The sequence below is a fragment of the Balaenoptera borealis genome (assembly GCF_965194805.1).
Source record: "Balaenoptera borealis genome assembly, chromosome: 11".
NCBI lineage: Eukaryota > Metazoa > Chordata > Mammalia > Artiodactyla > Balaenopteridae > Balaenoptera > Balaenoptera borealis.
Genome location: NC_138868.1, coordinates 6,388,289 through 6,408,036, shown reverse-complemented (window position 1 = coordinate 6,408,036; position 19,748 = coordinate 6,388,289). Strand labels below are relative to the sequence as shown.

The 19,748-nt window shown below is 61.2% G+C and overlaps 3 protein-coding genes across 6 annotated transcripts; 2 read left to right on the top strand and 1 right to left on the bottom strand.

The window, feature by feature from the left end:
- Positions 1-136: 136 nt before the first annotated feature.
- On the top strand, positions 137-6,356 carry CNIH2 (cornichon family AMPA receptor auxiliary protein 2). Of its 2 annotated transcripts, none has more exons than XM_082342644.1 (6): positions 137-511; positions 4,363-4,431; positions 4,879-4,926; positions 5,163-5,275; positions 5,377-5,520; positions 5,715-6,356. In XM_082342644.1, the coding sequence occupies exons 1-6, from the start codon at positions 431-433 to the stop codon at positions 5,740-5,742; spliced, it is 483 nt and encodes a 160-aa protein (XP_082198770.1). In that variant the 5' UTR covers positions 137-430; the 3' UTR covers positions 5,743-6,356. The 2 variants fall into 2 exon arrangements, with proteins under 2 accessions (XP_082198770.1, XP_082198771.1); XM_082342645.1 differs by having other exon boundaries at positions 443-511; positions 4,254-4,431.
- A 392-nt stretch (positions 6,357-6,748) lies between these two features.
- Positions 6,749-11,353, bottom strand: YIF1A (Yip1 interacting factor homolog A, membrane trafficking protein). Of its 3 annotated transcripts, XM_082342641.1 has the most exons (8): positions 10,686-11,353; positions 9,781-9,992; positions 9,511-9,615; positions 9,296-9,374; positions 7,916-7,973; positions 7,590-7,745; positions 7,045-7,138; positions 6,749-6,951 (listed from the first exon to the last, which is right to left on the bottom strand). In XM_082342641.1, exons 1-8 carry the CDS (start codon positions 10,714-10,716, stop codon positions 6,805-6,807), a joined length of 882 nt encoding a protein of 293 aa, XP_082198767.1. In that variant the 5' UTR covers positions 10,717-11,353; the 3' UTR covers positions 6,749-6,804. The 3 variants fall into 3 exon arrangements, with proteins under 3 accessions (XP_082198767.1, XP_082198766.1, XP_082198765.1); XM_082342640.1 differs by lacking the exon at positions 7,916-7,973 and having other exon boundaries at positions 7,590-7,848; positions 10,686-10,946; XM_082342639.1 differs by lacking the exons at positions 9,296-9,374; positions 9,511-9,615; positions 9,781-9,992; positions 10,686-11,353 and adding an exon at positions 8,639-9,283.
- A 1,801-nt stretch (positions 11,354-13,154) lies between these two features.
- TMEM151A (transmembrane protein 151A) lies at positions 13,155-18,218 on the top strand. The gene is made up of 2 exons (XM_082342341.1): positions 13,155-13,518; positions 15,747-18,218. The coding sequence occupies exons 1-2, from the start codon at positions 13,441-13,443 to the stop codon at positions 17,076-17,078; spliced, it is 1,410 nt and encodes a 469-aa protein (XP_082198467.1). The 5' UTR covers positions 13,155-13,440; the 3' UTR covers positions 17,079-18,218.
- Positions 18,219-19,748: the final 1,530 nt, after the last annotated feature.

Here is a 19,748-nt window from a genome sequence, read left to right as displayed (position 1 = left end):
GTTATGCCAGGGATGTGCGTCCATGCTTACGTGTCCCTGAGGTTGGGGCGGGGGTGGCGCCCGGGCAGCGCTGGCGGAGGGGCGCACAGAGACCCAGCCCCGCCCGCCCGAGGCTGCTCGCACGGCGGCCCCGCCCCCGGCTCCGCCCCGCCGGCTTCGCGGGCTGGAGAGCAAGGGAGCCGCGGGCGAGGGATCGCAGGATGAGCGATTGGGGCCCGGGCAGCCGGCAGCGGACGCGCCCCCCGAGCCCACCGGCCCGCGCCCCACGGCCCCGCGGCCCCGATCCCGGCCGCGCTGCCCGCGTCCCCCGAGCCCGCGCCCGAGCCCTGCGGGCCATGCCCGGCCGGCCCTAAGCGCGGGCCGGGGGGGCGTCCCCTTGCGCCCGGGCCCCGCGCTGGCGCCCCCCGGGCCGCCGCCCGGCGCGGGGGCCATGGCGTTCACCTTCGCCGCGTTCTGCTACATGCTCACCCTGGTGCTGTGCGCCTCTCTCATCTTCTTTGTCATCTGGCACGTAAGGCCGGGCTGGGGCTGGGGCTGGGGCTGGGGCTGGGGCTGGGGTCGGAGTGGGGCCAGGGGGCGCTGGGAGCAGGAGGGGGACGGACGGATGGTCTCAGGGCCCGGAGGAACTTGGAGCCTCCTCTCCGCTATCCCCCATCAGTCGGCTTCTGTTCGCCCCATAAACACCCCCCATCATCGGCTTCCTTCCCGGGGGGGCCCCCCCTTTCTCCGCCGACCCCGACTGTCTGTGGGTATGTCAGTCGGTCTCTGACCCCCCTCCCCTGCCCCATGGCAGCCTTGGGGTGTGGGGCGGAATTCTGGGATTCTTGTTCCTTTCCCTCCTATTCCCCCGCCCCCCAACCCCTTGCCATCTAGTCGCCCCCGTTTGTCCGTCGGGCAGTTTGTCTGTCTACTCTCCCCACCCCCTTTGTGGGTTTTTCCAGCCAGAGTGATGGAGCCAGTTGCTATGGCAACTGCATCTGTTTACAGGACCCACAGATCGCAGAGCCCATTAACCCTTTCTATTCCCGCCCCCCCACCCCCACTCCCTGACCCAGCAGTGATTGGCTCTAAGCAGCCCCAGAGACCTAACCCCGACCACCAGCTCACCTTGGGTTTCCCTACCCCCTCTTGTTCGGGCTTCCCCCCACTAGGTTTCCTCCCCACTTTCCAGCTTTCCTCCTCTTCCTGCCCCCACTTTCCTCTTTGTCTCCTGTTTCCTTTGGTCTGCCTCTCTCTCCAGCCTTGCCTCACACCTGGTTCTTCAAAACGTCCATTTCTCATCCCTTATCCTGATTGCCTCCCTTTAGAGAGGGTCCCTCTCCCCCACTCTCTGGGGCCTTCTCAGTGGTCCCCTGCCTGTCTCCCTTCTACTCACTACAGAACTATCAATCAGCCTCCAGCTTATTTTTTGGGACCCTTGCCCCCCACCCCTTTTACTGCCCTCTCTTCTCCTATGTCCCCTGAGGTTTCAGCCACCACCCTATCCCCTCCACACGGCCTGTGCATCTTGGCCCTGGCCCGCTCAGCTCAGCATCCTCTGCTTGTACGTCCAACACACACCTCCCTGATAATCGTGTTGTCCCCCGCCAGTCTCTCCATACCCGCTTCCTTCCTCTTCCTCCCCATTGCCTCACCTGCTTCTTTCTTGGTCTTCCCACTTCATCACTCCTTTCTTTTCCTGGGACCTGCTGCCTGCCTGCTCCGTGGTCTTCCCTGGCCCTTGATCAGTCTCCCTTCATCATCCCCTGCTGTCCCCTTGCTGTCTGTCTCTTTTACATCAGGATTCCATGGACTCTGACTGCGCCCCTTCTGTGTGAGGAGTGAGCCCCCATAGACACCTTCAGACACACACACCCCATCTGCAGCCCTCTCTCTCTCTCTTTGGGTCTCTCAGTTGCTTTTTCTTTTCTCTGCCCCCTTCTCTGTTTCTCTTTCCCTTCCTCCATCTCCCCTAGGTCCATCTTGGTCTCTCTGAGCCTCCTATCTCATCCCAGGGCCTTGGACAATCCTGTGGGGTGGTGGCAGGAGGGCTGGAGTCCTGAGGACTGGAAGGAATTGAGAGTCACGGGCTGGGCACACAGAGGTAACCAGCTCCTGGGAGGAAAGCTCCTGGAATTCAAGAAGCCCCTTTTTGGGCCCTTCCCCACCCAGAGGCCTCCAACAGCCTCTATGGGGGTCCCTGTCCTCAGGGGATCCTCAGAGCAGACCTCCATCCAACACACCTGTGTCGATGCTCCTGAGAACCAGGCTCTGGGCGGCTTTGGGAGAGACAAGGATGAATAAGACTCAGGCTTCGCCCTTCTGGGGCTCCCAGGCTGGGAGAGAGGGCCCAAGTGCTCTCAAAAAATACTCATTGAGCACCGACTACGTGTCAGGCACTGTGTTCGCTCAGCTGTTTAGCTGGGCGATCATAGCAAGTCTCTTGTCCTGAGTCTGTTTCCTCATCGGTAAAGTGGGCTTGTTGTATATACAGCAGAGTGTATATAAGCCCAGAGCAAGGCTTGCCAAGGGGTGCGCGGGTGGGGAGAGGAGGTGTGGTCCTCAATCCAAATTGGTAAGAACTAGAACCTTCCAGGGCAGGACCCCAGATCCCACCACAGACCCTGAGCCTAGGCCCCACTGGTCGCTAGGCAACCCTGGTGGGGAGTGACGCGTGTCTGCTGTCACCGTGGGGGATTGTTTGTTCCAGGGGGCTGAGTCAGCGCCAGGCAGCCTGGGGGGTGGGAGGTGCAACACTCGCCGCCTGCTGGTGGTGCCAGCTCTGGGGCAGACAGACGGCAGGCACCCTTCCGCTCCCTGCTGGACCCTGTTGCTGTGCCTGACAGGCAGGCGGCTGCCCAGAGTCAATGGGGAGTTGGTGGGGCTGCTCCAGATGGCCCCAGCTCCCTCCAGGAAGCCCGTGTTCTCTCCCTTCGAGTCTTAAGGGGTCCGGGATGCTTGGGGGTGGTGGGCCCGCTGCCTCATCCTTGGGCTGGTGCTCAGGGGAGGGGACTCCTGAAGTCTCCTCTGCCAGCCTTCCGCCCATGCCAGCTCTCCCCAGGTCTGTCCCATCATCCTCTCAAACACCTGCTCCCCCCAAGAGTTCTCCATCCCAGTGAGGACAGTTCCATCCGCCAGATGCCCCAACACCCAAAGTCACCTTGGGCCCCTTTGCCTCCACTTCACTGCCATTCAAGCCCTCTGGAGTCTGGCTTCTAAATAGCTCTGGAATCCATCCCCACCTCTCCATGCCCACTGTCCCTCTCTTCACTCAGATCACCATACCTCCCCCCCCACCCCAAGCCCCAGCCGCAACACTCCAATAGTCCCCTGACTGGTCTAGCCTGAGTGTAGTAAAGTGGTTCAAATTTTAACTCTGGAATCTAACGGGTTTAGAAACCTGGCTTGCCACTAACTAGCTATGTGGCCTTGGACAAGTCATTTAATCTATCTCAGTTTCCTCATCTGCAAAACGGAAGTGATAATACCAGCACCTACGTCATCAGGTTGTTGCAAGGATCAAATGAGTTAATAAACATAAAGCCTGTTGGCATGGAGGAAGCATCATGTATGTCTTGGCTGGGACCGTTAACCAGTTTGTACTTCCTGATCGGTCAACCCTAAAACATCAACCTAACCACCCCGCTTTGCTGCTTTATACCCCTCGATGGCTCCCCTTTACTTCTGTGTTGAAGTCCAAACATCTGGTCTGGCCTCACAAGGCACCCACGTCTGGCGCTGCTGACCTCTCCAGCCCATCTTTCACCATTCCCGTCTTTCTTCCCGCTCGCCTCACGCTTTCACTTTAGCCATATAGAACCTGCAGCTTCCTGAATGTTCCTTATTCTTTCAACCCTCTGCCTTTGTACCTGCTGTTCCTGCTGTTCAGACTGCCTTTCCCGCATTTGTTCACCAGACAAACGCCTACTCAAGAGTCCAGCCTGAACTCCCCATCCCCACCCCATGCTGGATCAGGCACCCACCCCAGGTTCTTCCTGCACTCCACAGCCCTGATCACCCTGGAGGTAGTTCACAGTTTTTCTCCCAAGTCTGGGGTTCCTCCCGGGCAGGGGCGGTGTCCCAGGCTTCTGGGACCCAAGTGTTCAGCACAGGGCCCAGCGGAGAAGACACTATCTCTTGGGATGTTTTGGATGGAGGTGTAGTGGACATGTCCTGAACCGGGCATCAGCGCACTAGAGTTCCATTCCAAATTGTTGTGTGACCTTGGGCCAGGCCCCACCCCTCTCTGGGCCTCAGTTTCTCCACCTTTGCAGCACGTCCCATCTGGTCCGATCCCCATGTGTGAATCTTATGCCACAGAAGAATGCGTGGGGGGCCATAAGCTGCTGCCCCAACCCTGACGGGCACACGCCCCTCCCCCAGATCATAGCCTTTGACGAGCTGCGGACCGACTTCAAGAACCCCATCGACCAGGGGAACCCAGCGCGGGCAGTAAGTGATACATGTGCTGTGCCGAGGTGTGACCGTCCGTCTGTCTTGCCGTATGTCGCGGGTGGAGGACGGCGGGGGGACAGGAAGACGGAGGTAGAGGGGATGGTGGCCGTGCCCCTTCCTCTGCTTTGTCCCCGCCCCCAGCAAACACCTGGCTCGGGCTCAGGGCTCGGGTTCCTCCTGGCGGGGCAGCCGTTGCCAGGCTCTGGGCCGTTGCCAGGCTCTGGGCCGTTGCCATGGAGACGCGGGTGAAGATCCCTCCATGGTGACGGTCGCTATGGGGACGGCGCGGCTGCTTTCCTGCCGCGCCGCCGGAAACGCCGCAGAGCCTGCTCTGGCGCCCCCTGGCGGCCACGTGCAGGGAGTGGGGGGCGTGGGAGGGTGGCGGGGCGCCCCCAGTGCCCGCTCCTTCACCTCCACCATTGCGGTCTTTTCCTCTCCCTACAGCGCGAGCGTTTAAAAAACATCGAACGCATCTGCTGCCTCCTGAGGAAGGTCAGTGTCAGGGCTAGGGGCAGGAGGCTCCTAGCCGAGCTCAGCGCCACTGTAACCCAGAGCCGGGCCTTCCCCCTCTGCGGCCTGTTTGATCTGCTCTGCCACGTGGGAGGGAGTGGGAGGCTAGAAGCCCTTTCAGTCCCCAGAGGTGATGGTGGGTGGGCACCTCCCAAGTGCCCTTGAAGCTTGGATCTGTCCTAGCACCTGGCCACTGACCTCTCACCCTCACTCCCCAGCTGGTGGTCCCAGAATACTCCATCCACGGCCTCTTCTGTCTGATGTTTCTGTGTGCAGCAGAGTGGGTGACCCTGGGCCTCAACATCCCCCTCCTCTTCTACCACCTCTGGAGGTGAGGGTAGCAGCTGCCTTCGGGAGGGTGAGATGGGAGAGCGGGGCAGGATGTGGGTGGGAGCCTTGAGGGTGGGCACTCAGGCCCCTCCCTCCCCCCAGGTACTTCCACCGTCCTGCGGATGGCTCTGAGGTCATGTATGACGCAGTCTCCATCATGAATGCTGACATCCTCAACTACTGCCAGAAGGAGTCCTGGTGCAAACTCGCCTTCTACCTGCTCTCCTTCTTCTATTACCTGTACAGGTGAGGTCCTGCCCATGGCGGTCAGAAGTCAGGGAAGGGATGCTCCAGGCACCATCCCTCCAACCCCAGGAATGGCTGGGCCCCAAGTTCCTGCCCTTTGCCCTTGATGACTGAGGGCAACCTAGGGCGCGACAGGGTGGGTGGCCAGTAGCGGGCATGCTCGCGACTTGGCTCACTGCCTTGTCTTCCCACAGTATGGTTTATACGTTGGTGAGTTTTTAAGGGGGAAGCCGGCCAGGGAGCGAGCCCAGAACGGACCGGACGCCTGTGCACCCCCAGCCCTGCCCCTGGGCCGCAGAGGCCTCAGCCCCGGGGAGGGAGGGGGCACTGGTGCCCCCAGCCTCCTCTCCCCCCCACCCAAACTGCTGCTGCGGGGACTTCCCGCCTTCAGAGCCCCCTCCCCTTGGACTAGGGCTGGGCAGAGCTCTAAATAGGGGCAGGAGCTCCTCTGCCAGCCTGTGGGCATGGCAGTCAGTCCTGGAAGGGGCGGGACCTCCAGCCTTGTCCACTTCAGAGGGCATTTAGGCCCTGCCACGGGGCAGGGCTTGACCCTGGAAGTTCTGGGCCGCCCCCTCCACCCCCCACCCTGGGGCTCCCCCTGCAGGTGGGGCGGTACCCACACCGGGAATGAGCAGGCTCAGCAGGGGGGCAGCCCCACCCCTAGTCTGCCCTCCCCCCTCCCCCAGGCTTTCCCTCCAGACCCCTCCCTGTCCCCCCTTGCCCCAACCCCAGCCACCCTGTCTCTTGGACCTATTTTCTATGTTGCCTGGAGGAGTCCGGCACCCCCTCCCCGGCCATTTGTGACAAAATATGAATAAACTACTGCAAACACGTGGGCCCCAGTTCTGCTCCTAAAAGGCTTAAAGAGGAGATGGGGGGAAAGGGACTGTATAGGGGGCAGTCCTGAGCTAAATCCTTAGCACAGCTGGCCTCACGCCACTAGCCTACAGACCCCGCTAGGGACCTCCTCAGATGGATCAGAGGCCTTTGAGGTCTCCTTAGCAGCTGCCCACTTCCATTCTCACTTTCTCAGCCACAGATAAACAACTATTTCTGCTGAAACACTTCCATCTGCCTTCCGAGGCAGTATCAAGGCCACCAACTCCAGGGAGCCCTCCCTGGATCCCCCTCCTTCGAGAAAGCCCAAGCCTGGTCCCCTGGGCAATGCAAAGGCCCAGAAGTGTTGGCAAGTCCCCCCATAAGCCCCAGAAACAAGGCTCAAACGAAATCAAGGAAACCAAATCTTCAATGTATGGAAAAATCAGTGTCAGTGGGGACCGGGGGTCACCGGACCAGGTGGAAGGTCAGCCAGTATATCATGAGGGGCTGAAAGGCTGCAGCTCCCAGAGTCAGGTAGAGCTGGAGATGTTGCCGGGGGGCCGGGACCCCCATGCTGTCGGGGCCCAGGGCTGCTGTTCGCAAAGAGCGCACCTGGAATAAAGGAGAGAGCTGAAGCTGGGCCGGGAAGGGGAAGCTTGTCCCCAGCTCCGACCCCAGGAGAAGAGGAGCCAGCCCCAGACTCACGATGAAGTACATGAGCGCGGATGAAGTCCAGGCCAGCGCCACGTAGTAGCCATCGCTGCCGAACAGCAGGCCCGTGAGAACACTGAGGATCATCCTGCAGCGGGCAGGGGTGGGGGAGGGAGGAAGAGAAGGCTGGAGACCTCCCAAGGGTCCAGGCCTGAGACTGCCCCAGAGCCCAGCCTAGACCCCGCCTACCATCACCGGGGCCCTTTACCCCCAACCTGTCCCCCCCCAGGGACCTAGACTCAAAATGAATTGGGAGGGCCAGAACTCAGCCCTAGGACCTGGATCTGAGACCCCCTTCACTACCCCAGCTCACCCCTCTCCCCTGTGCTCCCAGGGTGACTCTCAACACATTCCTGACCTCCTGAGCAACACTACGCAGTTCCTGAGGAGGCTGCTGAAAACAGGTGCTCCTTCTAGCAGAGAAGAGCTAGAGGGGGTCCAGGGTCACAGTTCGAGGCTATAGCTATGCAGGCCGGGAACCCAGAGCGGTAGGCACCCCCGACCCAGGCGAGCCTCCCGCTCGGCCCACAGGTGCTCACCCCACATATTTGTAGCCGCTGTAGGCCAGCAGGTGGAAGGTGCTCAGGTCGCTGCGCACGGTGGCCAGGTAGACGCCCAGGAGCAGAGCTAGCACCTCCATCACAACCCACACCAGCGCCGTGCTTGCACACAGGCCCAGCACCTCTGGGGAGAACCTGTGGCCGTGTGGGGGTGGGGTGAGGGGAGCCCCAAACCAGCCATCCCGTGGCAGGTGCAAGACTGGGGGCACGGGTGGACTTGGGAGCTGGCACAAATCCCCTAGGGAGGTGAGGAGAGGAGTCAGGAGTGGAGAAGTGGTGGGAATGGGGAAGGGGTTGGCACTGACCTCTTCTGAATGCCCAGTGCCATCCCAGCCAGCAGCACGTAGGTGATGAAGGCCATTGCTGCCAAGAGCCAGAGAGATGTCATCAGCCTGGTTTCCTCAACCAGAGCCACCCCACTAGGTATTCAGAGCCACTGACACCCCCGTACTTCCTTCCCTGCATATCCCAACGTGCTCGACCTCCACACTCAGCTCCCCAGTGCCCTGCCTGGGACGCCTCTTCCTGCTCAGCCCTCTCCCACTGTGTAAATGCTACCTGACCCTTCTCTCAGGACCACCAAGCCACCTCCTTCCCCGTCCCTGTACTAGGAAACTCACCAAAGTTTCCTGCTGTGTCTCAGAAACTACATCACAGGCCAGAGTTACCTCTGCTATTCTCACAAAAGCTCAGATGGCAGCTGGGTTTTCACAGCAATTTCAACTCCTCAGTCCTGTCCTCTGCCCCCTTCAAGCACCAGAACTGACGTGCCCACAAGAGGGCACAGTGTCTGGAGACAGCAAACCAACTCTACCACCTATAAGCTGTGTATCCTCAAAGATACTCAAATCTCTCTGAGCCTTGGCTTCAACGCGTAAAACAGGGATGGCAGTTCCTGCCTTACACAGTGACTATGAGAGGGCAACAAAATGAAGGAGGGAAGAAGAACCTGTGTCTCTCCCAGGGCAACTGGGCTGTTTGGCTGCCCTCCTGGTAGCCCCTCTGAGGGCTGGCCCGGGCATACTCACCCCTCCTCCAGCGTGTCCACCAGGGGCCTCGCCTTGTGCAGGCCCCAGGACAGAGAGAAGTCAGATGCAGAGTCTGGCAGCCACTGCACAGTGTGGGCGGCCTGACCCATGCCATGTAGACAGGCAGTTGTGGGAACCCAGAAGGGAGTGACCACCTCCTCAAAGAAGGGGATACTGGAGCAGGCCTTGGAGGACAAGTAATAACAGTGATAACAGCTAATGTTACTGCGTGCTTCCTGTGTGCCACGTGCTGGCTGAGCACACACAGCCCTTCGCTGAATTTCCACAACAGTCCTCTGTGGTAGGAACTGTTGTTATTCCAGTTTTTCAGGAGCATGAAAGTAGCCACCTGAGGTCCCATAGCTGGAAGTTGCAGGGCCAGGTCTAAACCCAAGGCTCCAGGCTGGGGAGGGACATGGTCTAAGTCAAGTGGCAGGAAGGTCTCAAAAGGGAGTACCCTGAGAGTACACCCAGGAAGCTGCTTACTGGTCACCCCACTCTGTCTACCTGGTCTACCTGGCATCTAGGGACACCACAAAAAGCCAGACACAAAAGCACCAAGAGCAGATGCTGAACCAACACATGAGCATCTCTCTTCTCGTTGGCGCCTCAAGGCACAAGTCCCCCCATAACCCCTAGCCCAGGTCAAAGACTCACTGGGGATATAGAGGTCGGGGGCGTTGAGGTCTTGCCGCGGGGGCAAAGGCACATCACGACTGTACTGCACTTCCCAGTTCTGGTGGTGGCAGCAGCAGCCAGGTTAGGAGGAAAAGACAAGAGAGGAAAGAAGGGGGTTGAGACCTGGGGGCCAGACTCTGGGGCAGGATGAGGGAGGCAAGGGGGTCCACCAGCTCACCTGGTAGGCAGCTCACCTGGTGTGTGTAGGGGAAGACCAGTAGCCCTAGCTTCTTGGCCACATAGGCTGTGTCCACAGCGAAAAAATACTTGAGTTTGTTCACAGACACAAAACGGTGCAGCTGGGAGGGGAGAGAGGAGGCTGTGGGCAAGCTGCACCCTCAAACCTCGGGGTGCTCCTCTATGTGCTCCTTCCCTGAGGGCTGCTGTGAGGATTAGGTGGGATCCCGTGATGCCCCAGCCCTGGCCAGAAATCCTGCCACCCTTGCCCTGGGGGTGGGCCACACCTCCTTGTGCACCATGTCCTTCCCATGGGATGCGATGGAGCTGCCATAGGTCATAGCCATGTTGGCCATTGGGTCCCCAATCAAGTGGTTGACATTGAAGGCCACGTCGGCTCCTGGGGCTGGGTATCCCCCTGGCTGGCTGGAGTAACCACCGCTTGTGTCATCGAAGAGGGGAGGGGGATCTGGAGCTGCCCGGGCCCTGTGCTTGGAGCCTGTGGGTTTGTAGGTGCCAGAGTAGGTGACAGAAATACCAAGCATGAGCCCAAACCACTGCCCCTTCCCCAGGCTGGGCAGCCCTGTATGGGTCCTGGGAGCACCAAGCAATCAGTGAGGGAAACCAGCTGGATGAGGAGTAGCTGACCCAGACAGAACTTTGATGAGGGATCCTTTTGGAGAGGTGCTAAATGTGGGCAAAGAAAGAGCTGAGGCAGCCCCTGGAAGTGGGTACCCGTCTGAGGGTTCCTGGGGGCCTCCTCAAGGGTACTGATCTCTGAACTGAGCCTTGGAGACTGAATTTGCTAGGTGAAGACAATTGGCAGGGCATCCCCGCATGAACAAGGGTGGGAAAGGCGACGGCTGGGTACGCGGAGGCCCTGGGAAGTGGTGAGAAACTCTACCAGGGTCATGACAGGGAAAGGAAGTTTGGGAGGCAAACCCCATTCATGCCCGAGTCGGGCACGGGGGATCCCAGCAGTGCTGTCACCGCCCGATCTGATCTCAGGTTTGGGCCGAGAGGGCGAAGTCCGGGACGCGTTGCAGAGTCTCACGGGGCAGGAATCCGAATGACATCCGCCGCCCTGGGCAGCGGTCACGGCCGCCCCTCTCCCTCAGGGTGAGCGGGCCGCGCAGCCGACACTCCTCGGGCCGGTCGGCCCGCGCCCCCGCCCACCCCGCGCCCCACGCACCGTGGGCTCCGTAGCCCGAGTGATAAGCCATGGCCCAGACGCTCGCTCTTTCCGAGGGCCTGCTGCGTCGCCTCGTGGTACGAATACTAGTGAGGCAGCTGCTTCGCTTCCTGGGCACCGACCGAGGTTACCGAGCAGCCAGACACGTCCCCATCCTGTCCGACGACAACAGCATGTCCGCAGCGTCATCCTCTGCCGCCTGCCATTGGCTCCTCGGCGGCGCCGGCTTGCCCATCCCCTCTCCCAATTGGTTACTGGCGTGCCCTCGCCGAAACGGATTCGGCACTAACCAACTTCCGGGCGGGGGAATAGGCGGAGCAACTTGAGGCTCTCTCGGATTGGATAGTGAGGTTGTTAGTTCGCGGCGGAGCAGCCAATAGAAGGGTGAAAGTAGGAGGAGATTGAGAAGTATTTCCGCGCCTGCGCAGTGGAGCACTTGACGCTCTACCTGCCACGACTACAGCAGTAGAAGACCCGGCGGAGGCTGGCGGCGGCTGGAGTGCGGGAATGAAGTGTCGCTCGCGGGACGTGCTCCAAGAGGGAGTGGGACGGTGGGGCTGTGACCAAGCCCTGTTCCTCGGGGCTCTTTCCCCTCCTTCTCAATGCTAGCTTTCCTTCCCCGTCCTCCATACTTCCCCCAGTACTGGCGCGGAGCTCGGGCAGCCGGGGCGGGGGTGGGGTGGGGTGGGGTGCTGGTAGGAGGCCGGGCCGAGCAGTGACTGCGCGGCCCAGCGAGCTCCAGGATGTTGACTCCACCTCCCGCCTCCCACCACTCCTTTCCGCGCGGGTGCTGTCCTCCGTCTGGTGCTGAAATTCCCTACAGCCACTGCCGCCATCCTGCAGACTCCGAGGGCCTGGGCTCTCGATACACACAAACACACACACACACACACCTGGGCTCTCGATACACACACACACACACACACGCACACACACGCACACACACACACACACACACCTGGGCTCTCGATACACACACACACACACACACACACACACACATTACATGTATTGAAAAACCGAGGTCCGGGTCTGAAGTCCCAGAAATTGGGTGGTAATAGTTGGGATAGGATCCTGCACCAGGCTTGTCCCGTCGACTCTCCCGTGGTCCAGATGATTTGTGGGTGGAGGTGTGCCGATTCGCCTCCTGAAGCATGGTTGCAACTCCTGAGTCATTGCCAGCCCTGCTGTCATCTCGAAGTGAGACCCCCAAGCCTCACTCATGACCTCAGGGGCTCCTTTCTCTCCACCTTTCTCTCATTCCCACCTTTCCCGGAGACAGTCTTCGGGGCCTCCCTTCACACAGACCTCCAGCCACCACTTTCTACAGACCAAGATCAGGTCCTCTTCGACCTGCCTCTAGTTAGCTACCCAGTGTCCAGTTACACCAGGTGACCTTCCTGCTCTCCGAACTCAATCCACATGGTCCAATTGCAGTGCCTTTGCCCAGAAATCCCCTCCACCTGGGATGCCCTTCCCCCTCATATCCACTTGTCCAAAACCTAATTATCCTTTAAGAGTCAGTTCAACTTGTGCCTCTCAGAGAGACAGAGGGAAGAGTCCTGGCTTGGGATGGAGGCCGGAGGCCAGGCTCTAGGCTCCCTCTGGGTGCAGTAGTTTGCCCTGGATGTAAATTCCATGAGGACAGGGCCTGTGTCATTCTCCACTTCTACACTTGTCTTCACGATGCTTGTGAATGCTTCACAGTACTTGTATATAGAAGACACCTAATAAACATCTGCGCCTAATAATTTTTTTTTTAAATGGATGAAACTCTGGTTCAGTCCTTTTTTCTCTCTACCGTTTCGGTTACTTCATCTTTAAATGGGTAGGGGTGTTGAACAGAATGGTCTTTGAGTTGCTCTTTGGGGAAAAAAAAAAAATCACAAAACAAACCCCACCTAGCATTGCTGCTCCCTATGTCCCACCCACTGATTGTCTACCTTGGGGGCTAGGCCCTGGCCCAGGGGCAGATGTGAAGGTCTGAGGCCCCTGAGGGTCAGAGAGCAGCACTGGGGCCACCAGTACCTGGGAGGTGGTCCTCTCATGCAGGACAAATCCCACTCGCCTGTACAGCATGATGAATGTGCATTGAATCCAGCACCTTTCCATGCCCATTTCTCCGGTGGGAAAACTGAGGTTGGGGGTGAAGGGTGCTGACTCAAGATCACAAAGCCTAGGGCCCCGGGTGTCCTGGCCTCCTGCTTGCCTGCTCTAAGTGGAACCCAGCGCCTCTGTCCAGCTAACGAGGCTCACCACAGCTTTCAGGGCTGTAACTGCCCCCTCCACCACCGCAGGCGAGGCTTCAGGGGTGGGGTCTGGGTGGGCTCAGGCCTGGGCCTACTCAGAGATAGGACCCCGCGGGTACCCACCCCCTTCGAGATTCATTTTACAGCAGGGGAGGCTCAGGCCCCAGAGAGCAAGGACTCGTCCAAGGTCGCAAGCTCGATCGCGGCAGGAAGGGAACCCAGGCGTCCGTTCACCCATCCTGGGCTTCTCAGGGGCGGGGGCAGCGCCCGAGGTGCCAGGCGCTGCCGGCGGCGCCGAGGGTGCCGCGGGGGCGGGGTCAGCGGAGGGCGGGGCGCCGGGCACCGCGGCTGCCAACGCCTCCGCCGCGCTCAGGCTCTAGCTCCGCGCACTCCCTCCGCGGCCGCTGAGCCGAGCGGACGCCCTCCGGGGCCGCGTCGCAGCCCTCCGCGCTCCCCCCTATCATGCCCCGGGCCCGGGCGGGGGCCGCCCAAGCAGCCAGGACACCATGCCCGAGGGCGGCGGTGGCGGCGACGGCGGGGAGGTGCCCGCGCTCATCCCGGACGGCGAGCCGCTGCGGGAGGAGGTACCGGCTCTGTGTGGTGGGGGCCGGGGCTGGAGCGGGAAGAGGGGGACAAGGGAAGGGGCGACCACCAAGGCGGGGGCTGAGGAGGGAAGTCCGGAGACCCTGTGGCCAATGACGTCACTGGGGTAGCTTGCGTCCTGCAAGAGGTCCTGGGGCCTAGGAGCCCACGTGGGGGTAGGGGTGGGGTTGTCTGGGAAGGGATGGGGGGCAACTCCCGCCCCCGATGCCCCCTCATCCCGCCTCGCCTGTGACGTCAGCACCTGGCCCCTGCGCGGCCCCATTCTGCAGCGCTGCCCCTCACCCCCAGAGCCCCGGGGTCAGGCCCCCAGGCACTCACGAGGTGCCCGGGCGGCGCCTGCAATGCAGCAGCGGTAGCGGGGACATGGGGGGCGGGGAGCGGAGGGAAGAGGGGAAAGAGGGAGGGAGGTGGCCTCTGGTACCCCTTCTCCCTCTCCCTGAGGTGAGGCCCCAGGGCCCATCCTGCTGGTTGGGACCCTCAGAATGGCCCCTCCTCAGTCCTAGCCAGGAAGAGGGTCTGCAGGGCTGTAGGGCCCAGTGTCGGGTGTTGGGGGTGGTAGGTGGTGAGTAGATCTCTGTGTGTGTTTCGGTGGACGGAGGGTGCTTGTGGGTGTGTGAATGTCAGTGCGTGCTCTGCACACCTTGAATGGGATATACATGCCCTATAGTCAGGTGAGGGTCTGGTGGGTCCCTTGGCTTGGGTGAAGTGCTCACGTGTGAGTGCATGTGAGTGTATCATCCTGCGGTGTGTGGGTCTCTCCCGGTAGAGTCTGTAGGGTGTGGGTGTCAGGTCGCAGTAGGGGTGGGGGGATGTGCACCGTGGTAGGTAAGGGGCTGCCGTGTCCCTGCACTTCAGCGAATGTGTAACATTTATGTGCATCTGTGTGTCCTGTGTGGGTGGGTTGGGGGAGGGGGTGCGTGTGCACCTGTGCACCAAGTTACAGTGGGGGAGGGGGGTTGCGCCCTGGGCTCTGGTGAGGGTCTGCTGCGTGCTGGATAGACAGGCAGCGGTCACATTCCCGGTGGGTGGGTTCTTCCGTGAACTTGGGGTGGGGTGGGGTGGGGGTCGCGGATGAAGGTACGTGCATCCCACTGGCCCCGCAGGTCAGGGTAATGGTATGCCTCTGGTGGGCGGCTGCTCCGGGCTGGGATGGGGACAGTTCCTCTCCTCCTGGGTTTCTCACGGCCTGGTGGGACTGTGGGGGAAAAGGTGGCCCGTTAACCTCCCCCTGCTGCTTCCTCCAGACCACGTCTTCCTTCTCCCCCTTGTCACCCCTTCTCTCTTCCGCCTTCTCTCTCCTTAGGCACCTGGGGATGAGGTGGGAGCCAGGCTGGCAGCCCAGCCAGGGAGTGGTCCCTGCTGCCCGGCAGCTGTGTCCCGCCCGCCCCCCAGCACAGATGGGGAGTGGAGGACGGCACTGCATCTGCTCCCCACCCCACCGCCCAGACTCACACCTCTCCCCCTCTTCCTCTTTCTCGTTTACTTAAAAGCCTCGCCCAAGTCTCCTGCTGTCCCTAGCGAGACCAAGGGACTAGAGGGAGTTGCAGGGTGACGGTAATAATATTTATTCCCATGGCCAGACCCTGTGCTAAGATCTTCACACATTATGATCTCGTTGAATCCTCACAACAACCCCAGTTTACAGAGGAGGAAGTTGAGGTCCAAAGAGGATGAGGGAACAGCCCAAGTCATACAGTGAGTGGTGGAGCCAGCACCCAATCCTGGGCTCCTAAGCCCATGCTCTTCACCCCTAGGACCCCTGCCACCCTGGCTTCCCACACCACCAGGTCCAGGAATCAGTGCCCAGAGAGGGCAGGGATATGGCCCCAATCACACAGCAAATCGGGAGCAAAGTCAGGACCAGAGCTCAGTTTTCTCAGTGGCCAGTCGTGGGGGAGAGGGGGGTCCTCTCCTCTTTTGGCAGAGATGGGTCTATTTTATCCTACATGCCCCTGACCGAGAGATGACAGGGCACAGTGGAGGATAGGCTTGGGGCAGAGAGGCCTGGGTTTGAGTCCTGCAGCTCGACTGTCAGTTGGCTAGAAGGGTGAGGCCTGGAGCAAGTTGCCCCGTCCCTCAGAGCCTCAGTTTCCTCCTGTGTAAAGTGGGGGCACAGCACCACCTCCTTCAAGGGTCTTCAGCAGAGCAGCAGGCACAGCGGACGGCCGCGGGCTGACCCACGCCTCTCCTCTCTCTGCCCACTCCGCAGCAGCGGCCCCTGAAACAGTCCCTGGGAAGCTCCCTGTGCCGCGAGTCGCACTGGAAGTGCCTGCTCCTCACGCTGCTCATCCACGCCTGCGGCGCCGTGGTGGCCTGGTGTCGCCTGGCCACGGTGCCGCGGCTGGTCCTGGGGCCCGAGGCGGCCCTGGCCCAGGGGGCTGGGGGCCCGCCGCCCACCTACCCAGCCAGCCCCTGCTCGGATGGCTACCTGTACATCCCACTGGCCTTCGTCTCCCTCCTCTACCTCCTCTACCTGGCCGAGTGCTGGCACTGTCACGTGCGCTCCTGCCAGGCGCCGCGCACCGACGCCAACACCGTGCTCGCCCTGATCCGCCGGCTGCAGCAGGCGCCGCCCTGCGTCTGGTGGAAGGCCACCAGCTACCACTACGTGCGGCGCACCCGCCAGATCACCCGCTACCGCAACGGCGACGCCTACACCACCACGCAGGTCTACCACGAGAGGGCCGACAGCCGCTCGGCTCGGGGCGAGTTCGACTACTCGGCCCACGGCGTCCGCGACGTCTCCAAGGAGCTCGTGGGCCTGGCCGACCACGCGGCCACGCGGCTGCGCTTCACCAAGTGCTTCAGCTTCGGCAGCGCCGAGGCCGAGGCCTCGTACCTCACCCAGCGGGCCCGCTTCTTCAGCGCCAACGAGGGCCTGGATGACTACCTGGAGGCCCGGGAGGGCATGCACCTGAAGGACGTGGACTTCCGCGAGTCCCTCATGGTCTTCGCCGACCCTCGCAGCCCGCCGTGGTACGCGCGCGCCTGGGTCTTCTGGCTGGTGTCGGCGGCCACGCTGTCCTGGCCGCTGCGCGTCGTGGCGGCCTACGGCACGGCCCACGTGCACTACCAGGTGGAGAAGCTCTTCGGCGCCAGCTCGCCCGCCCCCGGGGCCGGGCCCAGCGGGCCCCCGCTCTCCCGTGTGGCCACGGTGGACTTCACTGAGCTCGAGTGGCACATCTGCTCCAACCGGCAGCTGGTGCCCAGCTACTCAGAGGCCGTGGTCATGGGCGCCAGCTCGGGCGCCTACCTCCGTGGCTGTCAGCGCTGCCGCCGCTCCGTCAGCAGCAACTCGCTGCCCCCCGCCCGGCCCAGCGGGCCCCGCCTGCCTTTTAGCCGCAGCCGCCTCTCGCTGGGAGCCGGGGGCCGCGCCACACCGGGAGTCTTCCGAAGCCTAAGCGGGGGGCCGCTGGGGCGCCGTGGGGAGGACACGGAGCCCCTGGAAAGCCCACCGTGCTATGAGGACGCCCTTTACTTCCCGGTGCTCATCGTCCACGGTGACAGTGGCTGCCAGGGGGACGGGCAGGGTGCGCTCTGAGACCCCCGCGGCCCCCAGACTGGCCCTCTCCCCACCATCCCACCACGGGGCTTCCACGCCTGAGTAACTGTTATCCAAAACAGGAGGGAAGACAGACCAGCACACAAGGGATGGGGTGGGGTTGGAGCCCTTAGACAGGCTAACATGCAGGGACCCGCGGTCATTTGGGGGGCGGAGGGACACCACCGCGGTTGGGTCTACGAACCGTCCCAGCATGGCTCCCCTCCACCACCACCACCACGTCCCACCCCCTGCGATGGCGGACGATCTAGCTTGGGGGCCTCTCAGGCTGCGCAGGGAAGGAAGTTTCCAGAAAGCCTGGGCTGGGGGAGGAGTCCCGGGGACAGCTGTTGCCTGCAGCAGAGGGCTGCCTAGGGACTCTTCCCTGCATGGCTGAAGCCACGTCGGGGGCCCTCGAGCAACCCAGAAGCACAAATCAGTGGTTTGGGGCCACCCAGCTGGGCTGGCATCCATGAACCTGAAGAGCCGGCTATGGCAGCACCACGGCCTCGGCCCCACTACCCTCCCAAAGTCCCCGTCCTCCTTCCCTGACAGGTCCGTCCCTGCCTGCCCTCTGGCCTCTGCTCAGGGCCAGTCCCTGATCAGACCCTGTGGCGCGGCCCCTCTACCAGGAGCCTGGTTCTTGGAGCACAGCCCTGTCCCACCCCCCACCCCCCCTGTTTTCCCTGGTCCACCCTCCCCTGCACATCCAGTCACCCCTGTAACCCGGGGTTCCCTCCCAGGGCCCCATCTCAATTCCATATTCCCTGATCTCTGCTCCTGGCCCCAGAAGTCCACGTCCGCCTCTGTCAGCCGCGCACACGCCTTCCAGGCTGTGTCCTCTCATCGCCCCCTGACTTCTCTGCTCTTTACCTTCCTGATGACCCACGGGGCTCAGGGCTACCGGGCATCCGAGGGGCCTCGGCCCCGGCCACAGGCTCTTGGACGATGCCCTTGCTCTGCCATGGAGGCCCCTGCTTCCCCCGTCCCTGGGGCCTGGCCCAGGGGACACCAGCCCTCCCCCAGGGAGGAGAGAGTAGTCCCTCCCCTTCCAACTGGGGCTTCCATCCCCTCTCATGGGCCGGTGGGGGAGGGAGGAGGCAGAGAAGATGCAGATAAAATAAAAGGTATGAAATGGAAGGTCTTCTCACGTGCATTCCTGGGTGGTGGGTTCAGGGCCACCACAACGAACACAATGGGCCGTGTTGGGTCTGGGAGGGGATGCAGGGTGGGGCTGCAGACCCCCAGGAGAGGGTGAGCTCCCTGCCTGGCCTGGGGTCTCTGAGACTCAGATTTGGGTTGCTCTGAGCAGCTGACTCCAACCGACCGGTGTCTGGGTCGCTTCTAAGAGACTGTCCAAGTGGCCCCTCTTCCAGCCCAGCAGCCGTTTCCATTCTGCTGCTGGGTGTGCTGAGGGCTAAGGCAGTGTGGCTGGTCCCCAAAGTGGGAAGAAAGAGGTATGGCCTGTGGCGCAAATTCAGTTCCCCCGATGGCTGTTGGTGTCATGGATCTGAGGGAATGGGCACTGAGCAGGTCAGAGGACGCAAAGCTGGAAACAGCCAGCCCCAAACCAGGGCATGGGGTCTGAAGACAGAAGAGGGCAAAGGAAGGGCCTCCCCCAGTGGTGGAGCTCGAGTGGTCCTTGGAAGTGACATCTTCCTGTACAGCTGTGCAAGGTGTTCACTATGCAAGAGGTAAGTGTGGGTGGAATCCCACCTGTGGGCCACTCCTCAAGCCCTGGCATGAAGCTGCATCCACCTGGATAAAGGGCACCCTTTTCTAATCCATGCAAAGGCACCATAAGGGCCAGTGGTGGCCCTAGAAGAGTGCTGAGAATGGGTGGGATTCCCCCAGGCAGAGACAAGGCGAAGGGTGCTCTGGGCAGTGGGAGCTGCCTGCACAAAGGCTTGGGTGCAGGGCATGAAGCAAGGGTGGAAGCAGAGCTGTGGAAGAGGCAGCTGAGGCCTTCAACACCAATCCCTTAACTGGGGGATTGCCCTTAAACTGGGGCAAACAGGAGCCACGGAAGGTGGTTGAGCAGGGAAGTGACAAGCTCAGGGCTGCATATTAGGATTTTTAGCAAAATTCCAGCTGCCTGCTGGCCACATGGGGAGGGTGGAGTTAGAGACCAGAGCTTTCCCTGTGCATCAGCCCACTGCCTCACAGGGGGTGAAGTCAAACCTTTGTTCAGAAGCAACTTAGGTGGAAAACTCCGTGGTGCCCAAACATTCAAGGAGGCTGCAGGAGGCAGGGGGGCAATGTGTGACTCCAGCTCCTCCCCATAGGGAAGATTTCCCTCTTCCATCATCCTGCTCTAACACCTCAGCCACTAATGGCCCACCAACCACTATCCATTCTCCCCTCCTCAATACCAGAAACCCAGTTTTACTTTAGATGGCGATGAGCCCAGCTAAAAGGCAATATTTCCAGCCTCCCTTGCACATATGGTGTGGCTGTGTGACTTAATTTTAGGGTATGAGATATAAGGAGAAGGTCTTGGAAGGGATTTCTAAAAATGCTCCTTGAAATAGAAACAATATTGGTGAAGGTTAGTTCTGTCCTCTCTGCTTCATCCTGCATTCTGCCTGGAATGCAGATGTGATAATTGGAACTCCAGTAGCTACTTGGGACCTGGAGATGACTTTGAGAATTGTAGCCATGTGCTGAGGA

Bases quoted from the DNA above. Each gene is read 5' to 3' on its own strand.
- YIF1A (XM_082342639.1), bottom strand. From the start codon at position 9,161: ATGCCAGGTAGACCAGGTAGACAGAGTGGGGTGACCAGTAAGCAGCTT. The intron at 7,974-8,638 runs GTGAGTATGCCC...GGCTCTTGGCAG, and splicing joins GTGGACACGCTGGAGGAGGG to CAATGGCCTTCATCACCTAC. The intron at 6,952-7,044 runs GTGAGTCTGGGG...CCTTTATTCCAG, and splicing joins CCGCGCTCATGTACTTCATC to GTGCGCTCTTTGCGAACAGC.
- TMEM151A (XM_082342341.1), top strand. From the start codon at position 13,441: ATGCCCGAGGGCGGCGGTGGCGGCGACGGCGGGGAGGTGCCCGCGCTC. The intron at 13,519-15,746 runs GTACCGGCTCTG...CCCACTCCGCAG, and splicing joins GCGAGCCGCTGCGGGAGGAG to CAGCGGCCCCTGAAACAGTC.
- CNIH2 (XM_082342644.1), top strand. From the start codon at position 431: ATGGCGTTCACCTTCGCCGCGTTCTGCTACATGCTCACCCTGGTGCTG. The intron at 4,432-4,878 runs GTAAGTGATACA...CTCTCCCTACAG, and splicing joins AGGGGAACCCAGCGCGGGCA to CGCGAGCGTTTAAAAAACAT. The intron at 5,276-5,376 runs GTGAGGGTAGCA...CCCTCCCCCCAG, and splicing joins CTCTTCTACCACCTCTGGAG to GTACTTCCACCGTCCTGCGG.